This window comes from Anas platyrhynchos, chromosome 1, assembly GCF_047663525.1.
Source record: "Anas platyrhynchos isolate ZD024472 breed Pekin duck chromosome 1, IASCAAS_PekinDuck_T2T, whole genome shotgun sequence".
Taxonomy (NCBI): domain Eukaryota; kingdom Metazoa; phylum Chordata; class Aves; order Anseriformes; family Anatidae; genus Anas; species Anas platyrhynchos.
The window spans coordinates 197,889,682-197,908,881 of NC_092587.1; the positions used below are offsets into that span (position 1 = coordinate 197,889,682).

The following is a 19,200-nucleotide window of genomic DNA, read 5'->3' on the forward strand; positions in this document are numbered from 1 at the left end:
GCTACACTGGAAGCAACCCCTGGTGATCATTTTCGCATCACTTAGCCCCCTTAAAGAAGCATTTTTAGCATAAACTTATTCTGCTCATTCTAAGTATCTATTTCAGGATGTCATATGCCTTATGAACACCTATGCACTTCTATTTTAAAAACTGCGCAGTAGATATTTACAGAAGGTTTGAAGAAACCAGTTTGTATTTGCTCACAGGAACGTAGCTTGTTGTAATTGTTAAACATGAGCCAATTGTTATGTATGCGCCTATTGTTATACACATCAAAGGAGCCTGGGCAGCAGAGGACACGTCACTCAGTCGGCTGACCGGAGCATTCCGGGGAACTTCCAGAAACTCAAACACAAAAATAATCTTTTTCTTAGCCAAGAACTTGAAACTTCATATGTAATCATACTTGTTTCTACACAAGCCCGGTGGTTTTAATGCATATGCGTAAATATTCTTTGTAAATTAAGCTCACGTGTTCCAGTCACGCAACAAGCAAACTTCCTAATTACATCTTTCCCTATCACCCAGTCCCTCTTGAGGGGACATCTCAAAAAAAAAAAAAAAAATTACAAGAACCGCCAAAGACCGGGCACCCGCCGCAGCCCGACCACTCAACCCCGCGCCGCGTAGCCGGCGCCGCCATTTTCTCCCTCCCCCTCAGCTTCTTCTTCCTCCTCCTCCTCTTCCCCCTCCTCTAGCGCCTGCGTATTCGCTGCCGCCCTCTTCCCCTCTCTCCCCGCTTCCTTCCTTCCCCCGACGAAGCTTCGTGAAGATTCCGGAAGGCTCCGGCCGGTTCTTTTCTCTGAGGCACCCGAGCCGCCACCGCTCCGCCAGGCTCCCGCTCTTCTCCCCTGCTACCCAGCGCCGCCGCCGCCATGTCCTTGCTGTGCTACAACCGGGGCTGCGGCCAGCGTTTCGACCCCGAGACCAACACGGAGGGTGAGAGATAGAGGGGGGGTCCCTCATCGTGCCCTGATGCGATTGGGAAGGGTGAGGGGGGGTCTGTAGGGGAGATCTGAGGGATCCCCGGTGCTCGGTCCCGGTGTGGAGCTGTCCCGGAGCCCTGGGCACAGCCAGCAGCAAGCAGTGACAGGGCAGCACCCAGGCTACCTCTGCATCCCCCGCCGCCTGTCTGCTGCCGCAAGCTGCACCTCCTGGCCTGCTCCTCTCATGGGGAACTGATATTTGTATGTGGTGCTTCGCCTCACTAAATTTAGGGGTGAATTCCAAGAGGGCTGGGGGCAGCTGGACAGCAAAACCTGAAGGGCAACGGGGAGCCCGCCTGGCTAGTGGCAGGTAACAAACTGCTTTCCTGTCAGAAGGAGCAGCTGATAACAAAGATTCTGCATCTCTTTGTAGGCTTAAGTTTGCTCTTGTCAGAATGCTGTTTGCAGTAACAGAAAGGAAAAGAGGCAGAAAAAAGCAGTTTTTATTACTGTGACACTGTAAAGGTAGACACTAGAGGCCTTAAGTAACAGAAGTTTTTCTTAAGAGTGCCTCTGAATATTTCTGTGGGTGTTGCATACATAGCAGTTACATTATCAACTATTATTTCATTAACTTACAGTACACATACTCATAGCAGGTAATTAAATGTGTCTTATGATCCATGCTTTGCCAAGTGCTCTGAGCTCTTGCTGAGCCTCCCCTGTGCATGCTGGGGGTCCTGTACCTGGTGAAACATCTTCATCATTCCTCAGAGGCTGCACAAGGGTGATCTGAGCTCTCAACAGGCTTGTCCTCAACTGGTTTGTAAAGTAGCTCTCTGGACTGAATTTCTAGAATGGCGTTTTTGCATTAGCTTAATTTTTAGTGACGCATAATATCAGAAGTGTGCTAACATGATCTAGCATGTGTATGTTCTGTGATTAAGAATCACTTAAACTGTCTTTAATTTTCTGATCTAAGTCTTTTCAAAGAGAAGGGCAGAATTGTGTGTAAGACTTGCTAATGTTAGTAACAGCAAAAGCGGGCAGTTTTGGAATGCTTCCACTCAGTAATCCCTCACAAAGTGGATAGGGTTTCTTAGATTAAAATTTTTCATTAGGATTTCATGACCTGTTTTTGCTATTCAAATAACAATTATTTACAATTCCTCTTGTTCGAAAGTATATGTATGTTACAAATTGTAGTAGGCCCAATGTAATTGGCATGGCCCTGTGCTAACCACATGGTACTTGGATTGAGAAAGACAATTTATCGAGATTAAGTTGTGTCAGTAAGTGACTGGAACATTTAATGGAGTTCCTGTGTTCTAGACTAAGTAGTTCTAAAGATAAACACAGTTCTTCACAGGCCACTTCAGAAAATCAAGTTTGACGTTTTATTTGCTGAAGTAGAATGTTTACAACTTTCAGCATCACTAAACTTCACCAAGATCAATGGGATGATTACTGCTTAAACATCCAAATCCCTATTTAGCTGTGCTTAGCTGTCAAGTTCAAATATTTCAGAGCTGGGAGAATGTTTCAGTCTAACATACAATAGGGGTTAAGGTTAATGTGTGTTAAGCACAAATATATATTCTTTTGATAAGTTTTATATTGACACAATTTAATATTTAAGCATAGTATCAATAGTTATTAGAAAGCTTTTTCTTTCAATGAAAATAGAAAATAAGTCCTGCTGGCCTCTGGATGTTTTAGGGTGTTTGTCTGAATTCAGTCTACAGTTATAGATATTGCCATAGTTATGACTGGTGTAAGAGGCCGTTAATCTCTGTAGAATCAGGTGGCTGAAATAACATATGCATATATTTTCTGTAGAAACTCATTGTTTCCAAAAAATGAGCAAGTGGCAACTGGCTGACATGAAGGACTCAGTGCCTCTTAAAGAGAGGCAGAAAAAACAGCCTGAGGGAAAGCATTAAAGGTATGTCTACACAATTGTGACTGAATGCACAGTTATGAAATAACTTGTGGCATGCCTAGCAAAGTACAAATTTAACATACATTCTCAGTACATTAGCCGCTTGTTACATTCACACTGTTAAAAACTTGTGCAGCATCTGATTTGGAAGTTAGAACTTAAAGCCCTTCTGCCCCTTTTAAAGTTAATTATTTTATTTATTTAGAAATGAACGACCAATGAACATTTCTAATCCATTTCAAGGCCAGGTCAAAGTTTGATGCTAAAACAAAGCTTTGAGGTAATACTTTTATGTAGTTTTGAAAACAGGCCTGCTTAAAACTATAAAAGTTTTTCCTAGTCCTTAAAACTAGAGCTGAAAAGGTGGTGTGCACAAACAGAACAGACTAAAAGTGTATGCATTGTGTATTTGTCACAATTTCCTCACTGTACTACAACAGTTCTTGGTTTAGGCCATAATTTAGAACTTTGTTAATGTGGTTTGATTTGGTCCTTTGCCAGAACAGAAAGACTTACTCTTTCATGATTGTTCATACCCTCTTACCTTTATCAAACTTCATGATGTTGTACCTGTAAGAGAAAGATAATTGCAGAGATGATGAAAACTACGAATTTCTGACGTGGAGAGAGGTGGAATTGGAAGAAATGGTAGCCTGGATGTTTGGAATTCGTCTGCCCATTCAGCTTTCTTTAACTTTGGTCCCTGTAATTCAAACTCTGTTCTTATGAAGTGCATCCTCTGATCCTTTGTCTTCCTTGCAGCATTCTGTTTTTCAGCCTGAGTCTTTCTTTATGAACTCTTTATAAGCTCTATGCCACATTTGTCCCGTTTTCCGCATTTTATTCCAACACCATGAGTAATTCAGTGGAATTCCATGATAGTTTCCTACCTTTAGCAAACTCTTGAAGACATCAGCTTTCCCAGGGAACCGAACAAAATTCATCAGATTTAATGAACTTTCATTGCTGCCAGGCTGTAAAGCATACCTTGCAAAACATTAGAGTGTTTCCACAGGATAGCTGGTCTGTAGGTTGTAGGTAGACATAGCTCATTTCATCCTCAAGAATTCAACAGGATTCCATCTTAAATACCTCTGACTTTGCCTGACCTGTACAATTTTCTACTTTAGCATGTAACAAAAAGTCTAATAAAGTGCTTCAACAAATCAACAAGGATGTAGAAGTCAGGTAATAGCACTCCAGCAGTGTGTGCATTGTGAGCCTAGGATTCGTTTGGGTAAGAAGCTAGCGTTTAAACAAGTGAAAATTTGTGGTACTGCCACCTCCAAAATGATCTGAATACGAGAGGAAAAATTACTTGCTTTGAAAAAACTTTTTTGTCCCTATTAAAGAAAGGTATTAACAGCAGTGGAGAGGTGATATACACACAGTATATATACTTATATATACTAATATATATACTAATATATATATATATCTATGTGTGTGTGTGTGTGTGTATGTATGCAGTAAAAACATAGAATGTCAACCAAAGGCTGCAAGCTGAGCTCAAACAAATCTGAAACACAACATGTTTCTAACTGCTCAAGCAACTATTGCTGTGCGCTGAATGCCCCTTTTCCCCCACCTAATCTGAGATACTGTTACGAATGTATAGTTTACAGGGACAAGAGTTGCTGGGCTCACTGTGAGTGAAAGTAAGTGACGTTCTGCTCTTCTCTGAAAGCAGAATGGCAGACTGCTTAGTGGGTAAGTCCTGCTGCCTCCTTTTGAGGCACTGCCCCAGCATCTTCTCTTGTGAAGCACGCATGGCACTTCTCAGGTAGCAGCAAGGAGTGGGTTGTCAGCTGCTCCATGATGTACCTCCTGCTGAAAGGGCTTAAGGAAGCAAGGAGAAAGGATCGGACTGGGCCAGATGGACAAACGGATGCCTGTGTGTCTGACCTGTGCGCTGGATAGCTGCCTCTGAATTACTTGATTGTAAGATAGGTCGTGGTCTTGAGAAATGATGCACTGATTAACAACACCTCTCTCATTTGAAACCACGTAACTGTCAGGGGGTCAAAAATAGTAATTAAAATCTTCTCATTCAGAAGTACTCATTGCTACTTAGTTCTTCCATGATGGTGCTTGCGATAGCATGCTTTGATACTTCTGGAAAAGAATAGTTGCTATTTCTTAAAAATAAAAAACTAAGCAGTAAAGTCCTTGGTACAAAGCAGTTTGTCTCTATGTACAAAATTTTCTTATATTCTTGTGAGGGTTACCAGCATTAGCTTTTCATCCTGAAGCTGAAAGAATTGGTAGAAGTTTGTGGACATGTATGTAAGTCCTGCTGAGGGACGAAAGTTCTGAAATATTCCTCTTCCAGCTTGAGGTGGGAGCTATCATCTTAAGGCAGTGTGTCTGTCTGATTGCATTAGTGCATATATATAACTGAATATATATATATATAACTCTGAATATATAACTAAGGAAGAAAAAGTTGTTCAAAATCTACATTTTTTAAAGTAAAATAGTGATTTGTCTTTAGCCCATTTAATATCTGTAGGCAGATTGTCAGTAAAGTTATTTATTACTTGTCTTATTTGCCTCATTATTTGAAATGTGATATTGCTTACTCGTGTTTTATGGAGGAGTATTATAAAAATTGTTACTGTTTGTGTCACTTTAAATTTTCTGTTTCCACCAAAAAATGCTTTAAAGACTAGAAGATAGCTAGTGTTTCCCATTATGTTCTTAATCAGATCATTAAAACATTATCTATGAGTATGTGTCAGGGATGTTACATAATCAGAGCAATTATATTACACTTCAAAAATACAAACATTAAGGAAAAAACGAACAGTTACTGCATAAATAGCTGTAATGTTGATAAACATCTGTGAATATTAACAGTTCAGTTAACAGAAGAGGTATTTCAGCGTGGTGTTTGTACAGAACCTAGTAATAATTAGTGGTATTCACATGGCTGAATTGTGTATGTTGAAGATTGGCCTTTGACTTCATGACCTTAAACATCTAGGAATCCACCAGTGATAAAAGAACAAGCTAATTATCATGGATAATTTAATGAACTCTGAGTGTTTCTACATAGAAGGCCTTGATCAGGTGCAAGCAGATGTATGTGATCATGTAAATGAGTGTTTTATGTCCATCGTGTGGCCGCAGGGCCACCTTTATCACATCTCTGAATTACTAATGAGGACTACTGTTGAAAGCAAGGGATGATCTGTAGAAAGTTTACTTCCTCCAGTTACTTTTATAGAAGTAAAGAATAGAAGTTACTTTCAGGTGTCTGTTTTGTGATTTACATTGTGTAATACGGGGGGGAAGAACTCGATTGTTTCGGTTTAATGTATGTACTCAGAAAGCTTGTTCTGTGAAGTCTGCGTTTTCCTTAATAATCATGTGCACCTGGGTAAGTGGTGGAACAGCTCATGACATACCTGAATTGCAAGCATGAAATTTTTGCTAGGTTTGTGATCAGATGAATAAGAATTCTTGGTATGCCTAAATATTAATAATAGTCATTTTCTTCTAGATTCATGCACATATCATCCAGGTGTACCAGTCTTTCATGATGCTCTCAAAGTAAGTATGCAAGTATCTTTTTACGTCTTATCTTTCCGTATATGTAAAATGGTTGCTTGTTTTCCTTTTTCTCTTTTCCCAAGTCTGTCAGTTCTGTTCAGTAATGTCCAGTCTATAGCATTGGAGCAGCCCCATGAAATTAGAAAACCACACTTACTTAAAGGTGCAATAGGAACTGAAAACTATTCACACGATTTAAATGTTATGCAAGTCTGTTTGACTCATGTTTCTGTTAATTGACTTTAGATGTCTCTACAGTTTAATTAGGATCTTAGAATAGGTCTCTGGATATGTTGAGAGGAGTCATACTCCTTTCAGTTAATTCACTTGATTGGAATTTAGACCAGCTGCCTGCATTTACATGACTAGAGCACTAATATAAATGTGACATTTGCGTACTGTGGAAATTGTGTTCTGTTAATCTGATAAATTTATGTGTGGGCTAAGATGGAACTGCTTACCCATGCCCCTGATGGAGCTGTCTTGGGGCTACATCTTCAGTAGTGGAGTACATATACCTGGGACTGTCTGTAGTGATCAGGCCAACTGCATAGCCCATGTTTGTTATATTAAACAGTTCTGCTTCAGGATCTACTGGATACATCCAGAATGCCTTCTGGGAATGATTTGACAGAGAGCTGCTTAGGTTGTCCAAAACAGTACTGGAAATCCTTCTAACAATTTGATAGTAAATGGTCAGAAATCTGGGGTCCAGCCATGGAGTCTGGCACTGTTCAGTGTACTGACATAGATGTAGCCTCAGTGTCCTTTCTTAGGGATAGGAACTGCAGTTTGACTGAGTTAGGGGGCAGGCGTTTTTTGTTTGTTTGTTTGTTTTTTTCCTGATGTTCAGGAACTGCTTCTAGCAATGCATCTCAACTCTGTCCCATAATGTGGGTGTTTGGGGTGCTTGTGTGTGCTGGGTAGCACATTTTCTGTGAGCCAGCGGTCATATTGCAGGGCTTGAGTCTAGAAGTGGCCACAGTGTGCCACTGGCAATAGATGATGGCAATTTGTTTTCTGAAAAAAAAAATATAACTGTACTAACAACACAGTATATAAGACTTCTACCTAATTACAAGGACAGAAGTTATAAAATTTCTTCAAAAGCTTGTGTTTAATTTCTCTTACAGAAGCGCTGTTCTTAAAACAGGTACTGCTTCCCCTCTTCTTCCTAACTCTTGATCTAATTAAATTTATCATGATTTCCTATGAGTAATTTTCTTCCTGATTTGAATTGTAGATAATTGAAAGTGGGCATGGGTGGACATCTTACTTCTGTGACTGTAGAAATAATGAGCATTTTGAGGATATTTTAAAACTACCTACTTAAAACCCAGTGGCTCATTGGTTAAGCACTCAACATGCTAGAAAAGCGTGTATGTTGTACAAACTACTGGTTTCAATAAGGTTCTTTTGAGTTTTGAGATATATTATTCACAGTACCAAGATAATTTTCGCTGTAATTGGGTTTCTGATGTAAAATAAAGTTCTCAGTTGCTGTAGTTGAAGAGAAGGCTATGCAATGCAGACCTCCAGTTTATGGAGGGAAATGAGCAGTTTAAAGACTTGCCTAGTGCTCAAGGAAGGAAAGTATCCTCATCATTTTATAAAGGGGGCTGTACATTATGCCACAGGTGAGTCTCAAGTATAATATTTGTTCATCCTATAACATCTATAAAGATGTTACTTTACAGGATAAAGTTAGATATCTGTTTTTTTTTTCTCATACAGAGTTGGTTCTTGTCATGGATGTTGCCTCATGTTTAATGCATTTTCTGATTAAGGCAGCTGTAACAGGTTTCTCTGTCTTTTAAAAATGCAGATGATTACAGTATTGTCCAAAGAAGGGAATAAAATAATTGGTGATCATGAAGTGCCACATCTTATAAAGCAATATAACTGGTCTGTTGCTTTTTATAAACTGCTTCAAAATAAGGTAATCACGCTTGTTTTTTGTTCAAAAATGTTCATAGGGTTGGTCGTGTTGTAAGAGAAGAACAACAGACTTTTCTGACTTCTTAAGCATTGTGGTATGTACTCATGATTATTTACAATTTTTACACTTATCAAATCACAGCTTGCATGTTTAAAATTTGCTTAATTTTGTTACAACTGTCTTAAATCTTGAGTACACTACTTTTCCTGCGGTAATGTTGAAGTTGTCTCATTTTTCAAGTTGTAATGAATATAATTCATTCCATCAAAATCTGTTTGCAGTCTTGTTAATAATGAAGGGTCAATGCGTTGTTGCTTGATTTTGAAAAGTATGCATTTTTATTTAAAGTACTTGCAAATGAAGATATTTTTCATCATAGTTGTAGGATTACATTCATGGCCAATGTTATGAGTTGGGCTAAAGTGGAAGATGGTCTAAAAATGTAAAAAAAACTTGTGGCTTTTGATAGCTTGAAATTGTGCACACAAAATACATTGCATATCTGTGTGTGTGTGTATATATATATAAAATATATATAAACAAACATATCCTTTCCGTAATAGGGCTGTACAAAGGGTCACCATAATAGTGAGAAACCTCCTGAGCCTGTTAAACCAGAAGTCAAAACTACCTCTGAGCGAAAGGAACTAGCTGAACTGAAACCCAAATTTCAAGAACACATAATTAAAGCACCAAAACCACTGGAAACAATTAAAAGACCGAGGTATTGTATATAATATTATTTTTTTCAAAATTTATGGTTGGTTGACCGAGTTAAACCTTATTTGATTAAGTGTTACACAGCCTGTACAGTGTAAAAATTCCCAAATTATCGTTAAAAGAGCTTGTGTTTGGTAGCAGTGATGATGTTATCTTTGTCTTTACAATGAGATAAAAGAGTTGGGCTTGGGACAAGATATTACTGGATCTCTCAACACTTAACTTCTTGGGAAAATAAACCATGGTGTAAAGCCTCATAATTTAGAAAGCCACTAGCAATACTGTTTACCGTGTCTAACACACATAAAAACAGTAGGGTAGAGTGCGTGCATGTAGATTCCTTAATCTCTCTGGTTTGATTTTATTGTTGTAGAGTACTTAAGATTTCCTGTTGAAAACTAAGACCTTCTAAATTTCTAGGCTGGTTTCTCATACAGAGTACGAATGGGCACTTAGCAGTCTAGTTTGTTGTTGTAAGGGAGATTGGAAAGGAAGAGTCTTATTGCAAGATTGAAAGTTACTACTCTGTCATTTTTTGTAAATTTTTTTTCATGAAGTTGACATGAATACATGGACATTTTTTTAGCCCAGATGAGCCAATGACAAATTTGCAGCTGAAAGTATCAGCTTCCTTGAAGCAAGCACTAGATAAGCTGAAACTGTCATCAGAAAACGAAGAGAAAAAAGGTAAGGATATAGGCAGGTTAAGTAGGTATATGACACTTCTTGTCAAATAAATAAAGATGCTATTTTTTGTTGTTTCTGAGGTAATTATTTGACAAAGACAATATTCTGGAAAGCACTTTTCTGTAAAACGATAATCAAAGTTAAATGTGAACAATGTGGGGGCTTGGGTATTAGGAGCGGTATGTTCCCACGTCAGTTACATGAACTGCTTATTATGTAAGATATCCTGCAATAATGAACATCATGGGGACATTCATTTCTAAACAAATGGCTCAAAGAATTTCCAAGAAATGAACTGTACTCCTTTACAAACATAATACCATATGATGCCTTTCATAAACCGGTGAAATTCTGCTGAACACTAGCTGGTTCTCCCTTGTCTACTTTCCATCTTTTTTTTTTTTTTCTCCCAGAGAGCATTTCAAGTTTGGTTCTTTTAGAAACACTTTCTAACTTCAACCTATGTCCATTTGTGGTTATTTTATACCCTTTTGTGCTTTTGCTAAAACTGTCATTTTGCTATTATTTCTCCTTGATCAATTAATAGCAGGAGCCTTTTACAGTCTCAGTTTTACCAAAAAGATTTAAAAAAAAAAAAGTGATTGTAGTTTTGTAATTGTTTCACTTACAGTTATTGGAATATTTGTGTAATTTCTGTTTCTTTGTACCTTTCTGGCAGATTTCAGTGACAAGCAGAAGATAGATGACTTGTTTTTCCTAATCTTTTCGATTCTTTGCAGTTCTCAATAAAAGCAAAATATTTTGTACGTTGTATACTTCAGTTGCTTTTTTCTGTAATATGATTCTTTTTGCAGAGGAGGAGAGTGATGAAATCAAGATTGGGACAGCATGTAAAAATGCAGGCTGTTCAAAAGTAAGTGGTTTGGTGTCACACTTGCCTGCTAAACTATTACGTGTTCGGTTTTGTCTTGTTTTGTTTGTTCCCCCTCCCCCAGTACAAATCGATTGGAAATAGGATAAATTCCATCAGGCTTAACAAATATACATTCAGTAACATACTTTACTATTGACAAATGTGGGCTGTTTTGTGTGGTGGATGTAATAGGTATCAGATGTTTTGTTTTTTTTGAGGTCCATCCTGAACTCAGAATCACAGAATGGTTTGGGTTGGAAGAGACCTTAAAGATCATCTAATTCCACTCCCCTGCTATAGGTAGGGATACCTCCCACCAGACCAGGTTGCCCAAAGGCCCCATCCAGCCTGGTCTTGAATACCTCCAGGAATGGGGCATCCACAGGTTCTCTGGGCAACCTGTGCCAGTGCCTCACCACCCTCTGAGTGAAGAATTTCTTCCAAATATCTAATCTAAACCTACCCTCATTTAGTTTAAAGTCATTCCTCCTTGTCCTATCACTGCACCCCCTGACAAAGAGTCCCTCCCCAGCTTTCCTGTAGTCCCCTTCAGGCCCTGGCAGGCCGCTGTAAGGTCTTCGTGGAGCCTTCTCTTCTCCAGGCTGAACAACCCCAACTCCCTCAGCCTGTCTTCGTAGGAGAGGTGCTCCAGCCCCTTGATCATCCTTGTCGTCCTCCTCTGGACTCTAATTCTTCCATGACCTTCTTGTGCTGGAGGCCCCTGATCTGAGTACAGTACTCGAACTTCTAATCATCAAGCTTACCAAGCATACAATACTGAAGTGTTTCAACTTAAAATGTTAAATAATATATTGGTGAGATGTAGCTTACTGATAGCACTTGAATTGCTCTTGATAACCTGAATGTACTTCAGAAACATCTGCAAAGATGTTCATCAGCATCACTTAATGCTTCCTGCCAGAAGAATCACCAAAGAAAATTGTTATAACACTTCTAGCATTGAAATTAGTCTTTATATTACATGGTCTTTTAAACTGACACTGTTGTTTTGTTTGCTTGTGGTGTGTTTTGTTGCTTTTTTTTTTTTCTGACGCTTGTTTTGTACAGAACAGGAGAGTCAAATTGAAATAGGTATTTCACTGGACATCTGCAACTTTCTGAAAGTTTCTAGTGAAACTCTGGTTGGATAAGGATTTAGAGCATTCACTTGTTCGTGTTAGGAAGAACTGACATAATACTCATTGGCACAGATGCATATTGTTAGATTTGCTTCTGTTTAAGAATCATAGATAATGGGACCACGTAGGTTGGAATAGACCTTCAAAATCTAGTCCAACCATCAGCCTGACCTACCAAGTCCCATCACCAAACCATGTCCCTTGGTGCCACTTCCATACATCTCTTAAATAGTTCCAGGGACAGGGATGCCACTACTTGCCTGGACAGCCCGTTCCCATGTTTGACCACCCTCTTCATGAAGAAATTGTTTCTGGTATCCAGTCTAACCACTCCTGGCACAACTCGAGGCCGTATGTTCAGTTCCTTGTCCTGAAAACTGAGTAAAGGAATGGAAAATCGATTTGTGCTGGACCATGCAACTTTAATGTATTTCCTTTGAAGTACTTTCTTTCTCTGAATTTTCAGAGCACTTTTAAAGGTGGATATCTCTGAGATAAAGTGATCTTTATGAACACTTTTTTTTTTTTTTAACCCTTTGGTCCACTTCCTATAATAGTAAACTAAATGCTTTTTTTTTTTTTTTTTTTTTTTTTTTTACCAGACATACCAAGGACTGCACAGCACTGAAGATGTGTGTATATACCATTCTGGTGTACCTATATTCCACGAAGGGTTAGTATTCAGTTAGCTTGATTTTTACTTTTTTTAATTAGTCTGTTACCTGTTACTGCTTTCTTTGTAGGTGTTACCTTGTTTTCATTCTCTGTTTCTCACAGTCGAAAATGGCAGTGATTGACAAGGGTCTCCTAAATTAATGGTAATATTGCATAAGGAGGAAAGATCTTAAGTATTAACAATAGTGTCCTAAATATTGTTTGTTAATTACCTTCTTTGCAAACTTTAAAGGATGAAGTATTGGAGCTGCTGTAAAAGGAAAACGTCTGACTTCAATACATTTTTAGCTCAAGAAGGCTGCACAACAGGAACACACGTATGGACTAAAAAGGATGCAGTGAGTAGCATTAACGTTTGTGCTATAGCAGGGCAGATAAAGTCTGTGATGTTACCCGATTTGGGGGAGGGATGTGTATAGAAGGGTCTCTTTTGGACTCTCAACAGAATTTGGGTTCTGTTTACATGTCTGGTTTTCTGGTTTGAAGCATACTGGATGTCTTGGTTTGACTACTAGTAGAGCAAATAGAGAGCTTCTTAGTTTATAGCATTGAGATGTTGGAAAAAAAATGCAGAATTAAAAAGTACAAAATATTTCCATTCAAGGTTTAAAAGGTTCTCAGAGAATATCTCAGAATTTAATAATGGAACTGAGTGCTTTCTTTAAAAAAAAAAAAAAAAAAAAAAGCTGTTCGCATGTTGGATGCAGATGAACACACAATTCCTATCATGAATATATTCTTCAAATTCTTGATACTGCAGACATCAGGATCAGTTAACAAAAGAAAATGAAAGATGTATTGTAAGAGGGTGCCATCGACGTCTTTCTCGTTCAGAGAATTGCTACTTGCTTTGAAGATTCATGTTAAAGCAGTAGTTTCAGGTATTAAAAAGGGGGGGAGGAAGCTGAAGTGCTAAGCCTAAAGCAGAAGAGCGTTCTTGTAAAGAATTCACTCATATTAAGAAACTATTCATTAAATGTGTGCATATTGAGATAATGGGCTTCTAGCCGATTGGAGTCCCTGCTTTCTTTGTTTCATTTCTTCCCACTGTCTGCTGTATAACTCTAGTTTTGTAAAGGAGAACATGTTACTTTCATTCCATCAGTGTTCCTGCTTCTTACCATAGTCTATCTCCTGAACACTGTTTTCCTCACTGCTATTGTATGTCAGGGTCCAGTATCTGAAATAAAGAATATAGTTGGTTTTCTTTTTGTTGTTGTTTTATAATAAATATAAATAGAGATTTGCACTCTCATTTGAACACAGGGTATATTCCTATGCTAGCTATGTTTAATGGCTGTTAAAATAGTCCCAGGATTTAATTCTGATTAATACTCCTGAATATTATTTTTTCCCTGTAACCTTTTATTTATATAGGGAAAGAAGGTAGTTCCGTGCAGGCATGATTGGCACCAGACTGGAGGAGAAGTTACTATTTCAATATATGCTAAAAATTCTGTTCCTGATCTGAGCTATGTAGAAGCAAATAGTACAATGGTGAGTTCCTACTTTAATAGGTGATTCCTTTCTAATTTGTACAGAAGCCTGAAGTTAGAAAAATACAGCTTCTGCTTTATTTATGGAATGATGGAATTCCATCATCACATGTGTAAATAATAATAGATTTGTAATTTCATTGTATTTGGCTTAAAGTAGTTGAATATTGTTCTTGCTAGTGTGCACTTTCATGGGTAGTCATATTAAACAAGTGTTAAAATGATACTTCTGTGATTTCTTAATCATTCATTTGGAAAAAATGAAAGAACTTGCAGTAGGTCTATATGGCCACTATGGTACACAGACTAAGATACTTCAACACAATCTATTAGAATGTATTTTACACTTCTGTGTATGAGGGACAGTTTGATCACTTTGTTTGTTGTAGGATCTGAGTCCTAATGTGATATATTTTACATAAATATACTTGAGGTGTCTCATGTCTTACTAGCCTGACAAAATTTTCTGTTGTTTTTCCTTTTTAAGTTAAATATTCATATTGTATTTGAAGGAGAAAAGGAATTTCATCGCAATGTGAAATTATGGGGAGTAAGTATAAAACATTGTTTCTATTTTTAAATAAAAAACACACCACAATACTAACAATACCACAAACCCTTAGCTGCTTCTCTATAAAAGCAGTTGTTTTCCTTGTTGCTTATTGAAAAAAAAAATAAATTGCATGTCATTCAGTAATTAAATGTAAATCAAAATCTAGTGCCTCAAGTGACTGGGCCTGGCATCGACTCTTATTTGAGTGGAAGGTTAGACAAGATGACCTCTCGAGATTCCCGCCAACCCAATTTGTCCTAAGATTCTATCCTAAATACGATAGTGGTGTTAGATAAAAACTCTTAATGTTATGTAATTACTGTTTTATGTATGCATTAGACCTATATTTATATTGTACATACATGTTCATAGCTTGGGAGCGGGAAAGGGCTGGCTTTTCCAGATAAGAGGGAACTCCATCTACCTAAACATCTGATGAAGTCTAGTGATAAGGTACTCTTCTGAACTTAATTCAGTTTTGTAAAGTGAGGTGTGACGTGTTTTCTCTTTCAGGTAATTGATGTAAAGAGGAGTTATGTGAACATGACAGCTACAAAGATTGAAGTTACTATGAGAAAAGCAGAGCCTTTATTATGGGCAAGTCTTGAATTACCAGTATCCAACACAGAACAAAAGAAAGAGAATTCAGATCAATAATAATTCCAAGAGACACGATATATCCCATCCTGAAGTGGTGACTTGCTACTGTAATCAAGTATTTAACTTTTATATAGATAACTTTTTTTTTTTTTAATGCTAGACCTTATGTTCCACTCTACAAAAAAAAAAAAATGCACAGTAAATGAGGGTGTCAACTTGAAGAGTAATAGCTGGTTCTTCTGCTCTTGCTTCCGTGAGTGTATTTATTCTAGCTGGAGCGTCTCAATGGGAATTTAAAATAAGAGCTATTGCCCTGTGTTTACAACCTTACTTACTATGCACTGACTACCCAAACAGATAAGCTTTCAGTACACAGTGTGTGTTAATTTTTCAAGTCTTCTGTTTAGACTGGATCAGCTTGGTAGTATGTTCAATTCAGCACTCTTCATTATAAAGCATACAGTATTACAGATCTGAGTTTTTGAAGTGATAAACATGCAATTCCACATCTAAAATAAAAAGGCACATGAAAACAAATGTGAAAGAACACTTGTAGACTTCCATTTTTGTCTGCTAAAACTAATGTTTGTTTCGATATCTGCTGGCTGTAGAGGTATAAAATAAAAGGTATTTTAGTAAGTGTTTCAGTATTTCCCGATACTTGCTGTCTTTCAGGTATAAAAGCAGATCAGATTAAAATAAGAACAAAGATGGCAAGAGGGGATTTTTCCTATTCTCCTAACTTTGATACTTGAATTTTTAAATGTAAACATAAGCGGACAGTGAATATGGCTCAATAACAGCATCTCAGCTGTAGAAAATACACAAACTGCAGAATACTGTAAAGTTACCCAGCTACTGTATATATTTGACAGTCTTTACAATATGTATTCGGTCCTATTCTGCAACATTCAAAACTATGAATTTTCTCAGAGTGGATATTTTTAGGAGGAGAAGACAATATGCACTGTAGGTATCTTGGAAAAATCCTTTCTATGTAGATATGCAGAGCTCTTTTTCCCAAGGATGGTAATCTAGGAACTAAATTTACGGAATAACTGAAATCTTAGGAGAAACAAACAACAAGCTTTAAAATGCCCATCTCAAATCATAATCGTACTGTTAAGCTAAAATATTTTTAAAATACCTTTTTGAAGAGCATAAGCAAAATTGTAATTTGAAATCAGGACCTTAAATTTGTTTGCAGTTCTGCAGCAATAACGATTTGTAGCTGAAAACAGGATAGTTTTAAAGACTTCTGTCTTAGACTTCTGTCTAAGGAATAATTCATGCAGTGATATTGCTTTCTATTTCTGCTTGAAATCGTTCCTTAATTTTAGATTGTAGCTGAAATAAAAATGCTTTAATGTGTAAGTCAACCAAAATATATATTATTATTTATTGTGCCAAAATGTAAATATACAAACAAAAAGCCTTGTGGGCTGTGGAATGTGGTGATGCTCATCTGTCTACCTTGGCAGACCTGAAATGAGTCCAAGAGAAACAGTGAAAGTAGTGAAGGCATTCTGAAGTCAATATGGATTTCTCAGAATCTTAGTGTTTCCAACAGGTATAATTTGTGTTGAGTTCAGAGTTCTGTCTTCGGCAGTACTTGAAATTCTTGAAGTAGTAACATACGCATTACTGAAGAAACCAGCCCCAAACACCAAAAAAGTAACACTGGTGTTGAAATCTGTTTTAGAGCTTCTTTACCTTTTTCCTTATTGATTTGGAGGAAGTGTGGTTGCTTACTCCTTTGGGCCCCTATTAAAAATTCAAGTGCCAAGTTCTGCTTGAAAAATTCCATCAAATTCTAATAATTCCTTTTAAACAAAAATAAATACATTTGAAAACACCACGTGCAGTGAAGTACAAGCTTACAAAAATGTACGCCTGCAGTTGCTCCTGTAAAAATTGTTCAGGTGTTCCCCACTGAGTTCTGAGCCAACAACGGGAGCTTATATTAGTGTAATATTAAGAACAATTACTTCAGCGGATGAAAAATTCTAGATACCTGTAACTATCAGCATGTCATCTGTTTTTTTTTTCTGTTTTGTTTTGTTTTGTTTTTAGCGTTTAAGTAACTGCAAGGGAAACAGAATTTCTTCAAAAACGAAATTTAATTTTAAAGCAATCCTTGTGACCCTTGAGTATGCTAAGCACTTATTTGAGCAAAATCTGGATGAATGGACTTTTGCTTTAACATTGTAGACTTTGGGACCCTGTAACTGTTTTTATACTCCTTGAAACTAGATTCTGCTAGAAGCAGGATCAACATTGTAGTAGTGAGTGGAAGAAAGCTCCTGCAGACAATGTCCTCAGTTTTGCTTTTTTTTTTTTTTTTGTGGTCGTTATTATTCATTCCTTCTATTCCTGTTGTTTATACTCTCAGCAGGGAACAACAGATGCCTCAGGAGTTGCATAATAACTTTTCCACCTCAATGACAATATAAACACTTTTAAAATGCACCTATTTAATATATTTAAGAACATGAGCGAACAAAACCCCAGTTTATATCAGACAAAAATGCGTAGATTTTACAAATAGCAGCCTGCTTCTCTATGTCTTATGATGATTTTCAAAAAGTTAAGCTTTCAGATGGCTTATGTCATGAGTCTTGTTTAACTGCATTCTTAGCAGCTTTTTATAACTATTTGTGTGCATCCATCATCAAGCTGCAAAAGCTGTATTGCTGAATTTGAGTACTTTGAGCAGATCATAGTGGTTGCTCAGAACAGTCTTAATCAAAACATGCCGGTGTTTTACAAAATGACATCTTGATATGGCTAGTGGTATCTATTTCCAATAGAATTGGGTTTGACTTTGGCTTTTATTAGTAAATGCAGGGGGAAAAAATATAACTATGGTATATGAAAATAATCATAATGCTTCTCAAAAGCAAATTTTGAGAACTAAGCTAAACAGTCTTGCTCATGTAGGCTGTCATCTATTTAATAATAGTGAAATTAAATTGGGAAGTGCAAAAGGTTATGTACTGGGATATGTGCAGTTCAGTTTGCCACTTCATGGTTTTGAGAGTTGTCCTGTATTTAACAAGTTGTTTAACTTGTGGTCTAGCTATATTTTTATAATTATAAGACTTTAAAAAGTTATACTGTGTTTCAGAATGGGTTTGCATATTACATGTAGACAGTACATTATATGTCTCAGATATGACTGTACCAGGGGCATGTAAAAACTTCACAATACATTTTTAATGAGACAAAAACTGTGTGGGTGCACGGATTTGTAACAGAAATCTTAATCTTTTTCGTCATGCTTAAGCCCATTTTCCTACCTACTGTTGTATGTCTAAAACAGAACATTTCCTGGAGGAGTTGGAGTTCATTTTTAATGTTCACATGCTGTTAGCACTGGGCTGTTCAGATACTCTGTTATATTTTACATGGCACTGATGTAACTTCACAAAAAAAACTTCCATCTCTAAGACGATCTTCTGGAACACTTGCGTTATCAAGTCACCATTTCAGTAGTTTAGGGACTAGTTATATTAGGAATTTTGCCTTGAAAAAACATCTACTTATTCTATGTAATGATGCATTTTTTGCTTGCATTCTTTAAAAATGGCATGATTACTGGTTAAGTACTGTACCTGTTAATCAATTGTCTTTCCCTCTTGCTACTATTTTTTTGTCTTCATTCAGGAAAGAGATCCTATTTAAAGTAATGAGTTACGTGTCTGGAACACTGTTTTAAGGTGTTAATAATTTTGCCACTATAAATGAGAGTCTTGAATTGCGGTTGGGGGGGAGAGATGTCTTTTTGCATGGTTGTTTGATTCTGCACATTCATAAAACTTAAAAGCAGAAATTAATCTCATGTCTTCATGTTCCATTTTTTTCTAAATTTATTCAATAAAATTCTTATTACATGCTGGTTATGCTTGGACTTTTTGACTTTATGGGAGAGGTCTTCCCTTTGGATTTGTAACACAGTTATGAAAATGTGGGCATTTTCCACGGGTCAGTCTGTATACAAGGGAAACTGTCTAAGGGGCACAAAGTTCGAACCATGTTAATAAAACCAACATTCTTCTGTTGAATTGTTGAACGTTTTATTTTCATGTTAGCA

General features: G+C 37.2%; 1 protein-coding gene across 1 annotated transcript; it reads left to right on the forward strand.

Annotated features, from left to right (window-relative positions):
* Positions 1 to 708: 708 nt before the first annotated feature.
* CHORDC1 (cysteine and histidine rich domain containing 1) lies at positions 709 to 19,005 on the forward strand. The gene is made up of 11 exons (XM_005030902.6): positions 709 to 940; positions 6,375 to 6,424; positions 8,401 to 8,457; positions 8,927 to 9,087; positions 9,670 to 9,770; positions 10,586 to 10,644; positions 12,386 to 12,456; positions 12,691 to 12,796; positions 13,836 to 13,955; positions 14,442 to 14,504; positions 15,021 to 19,005. Exons 1-11 carry the CDS (start codon positions 877 to 879, stop codon positions 15,162 to 15,164), a joined length of 996 nt encoding a protein of 331 aa, XP_005030959.2. The 5' UTR covers positions 709 to 876; the 3' UTR covers positions 15,165 to 19,005.
* Positions 19,006 to 19,200: the final 195 nt, after the last annotated feature.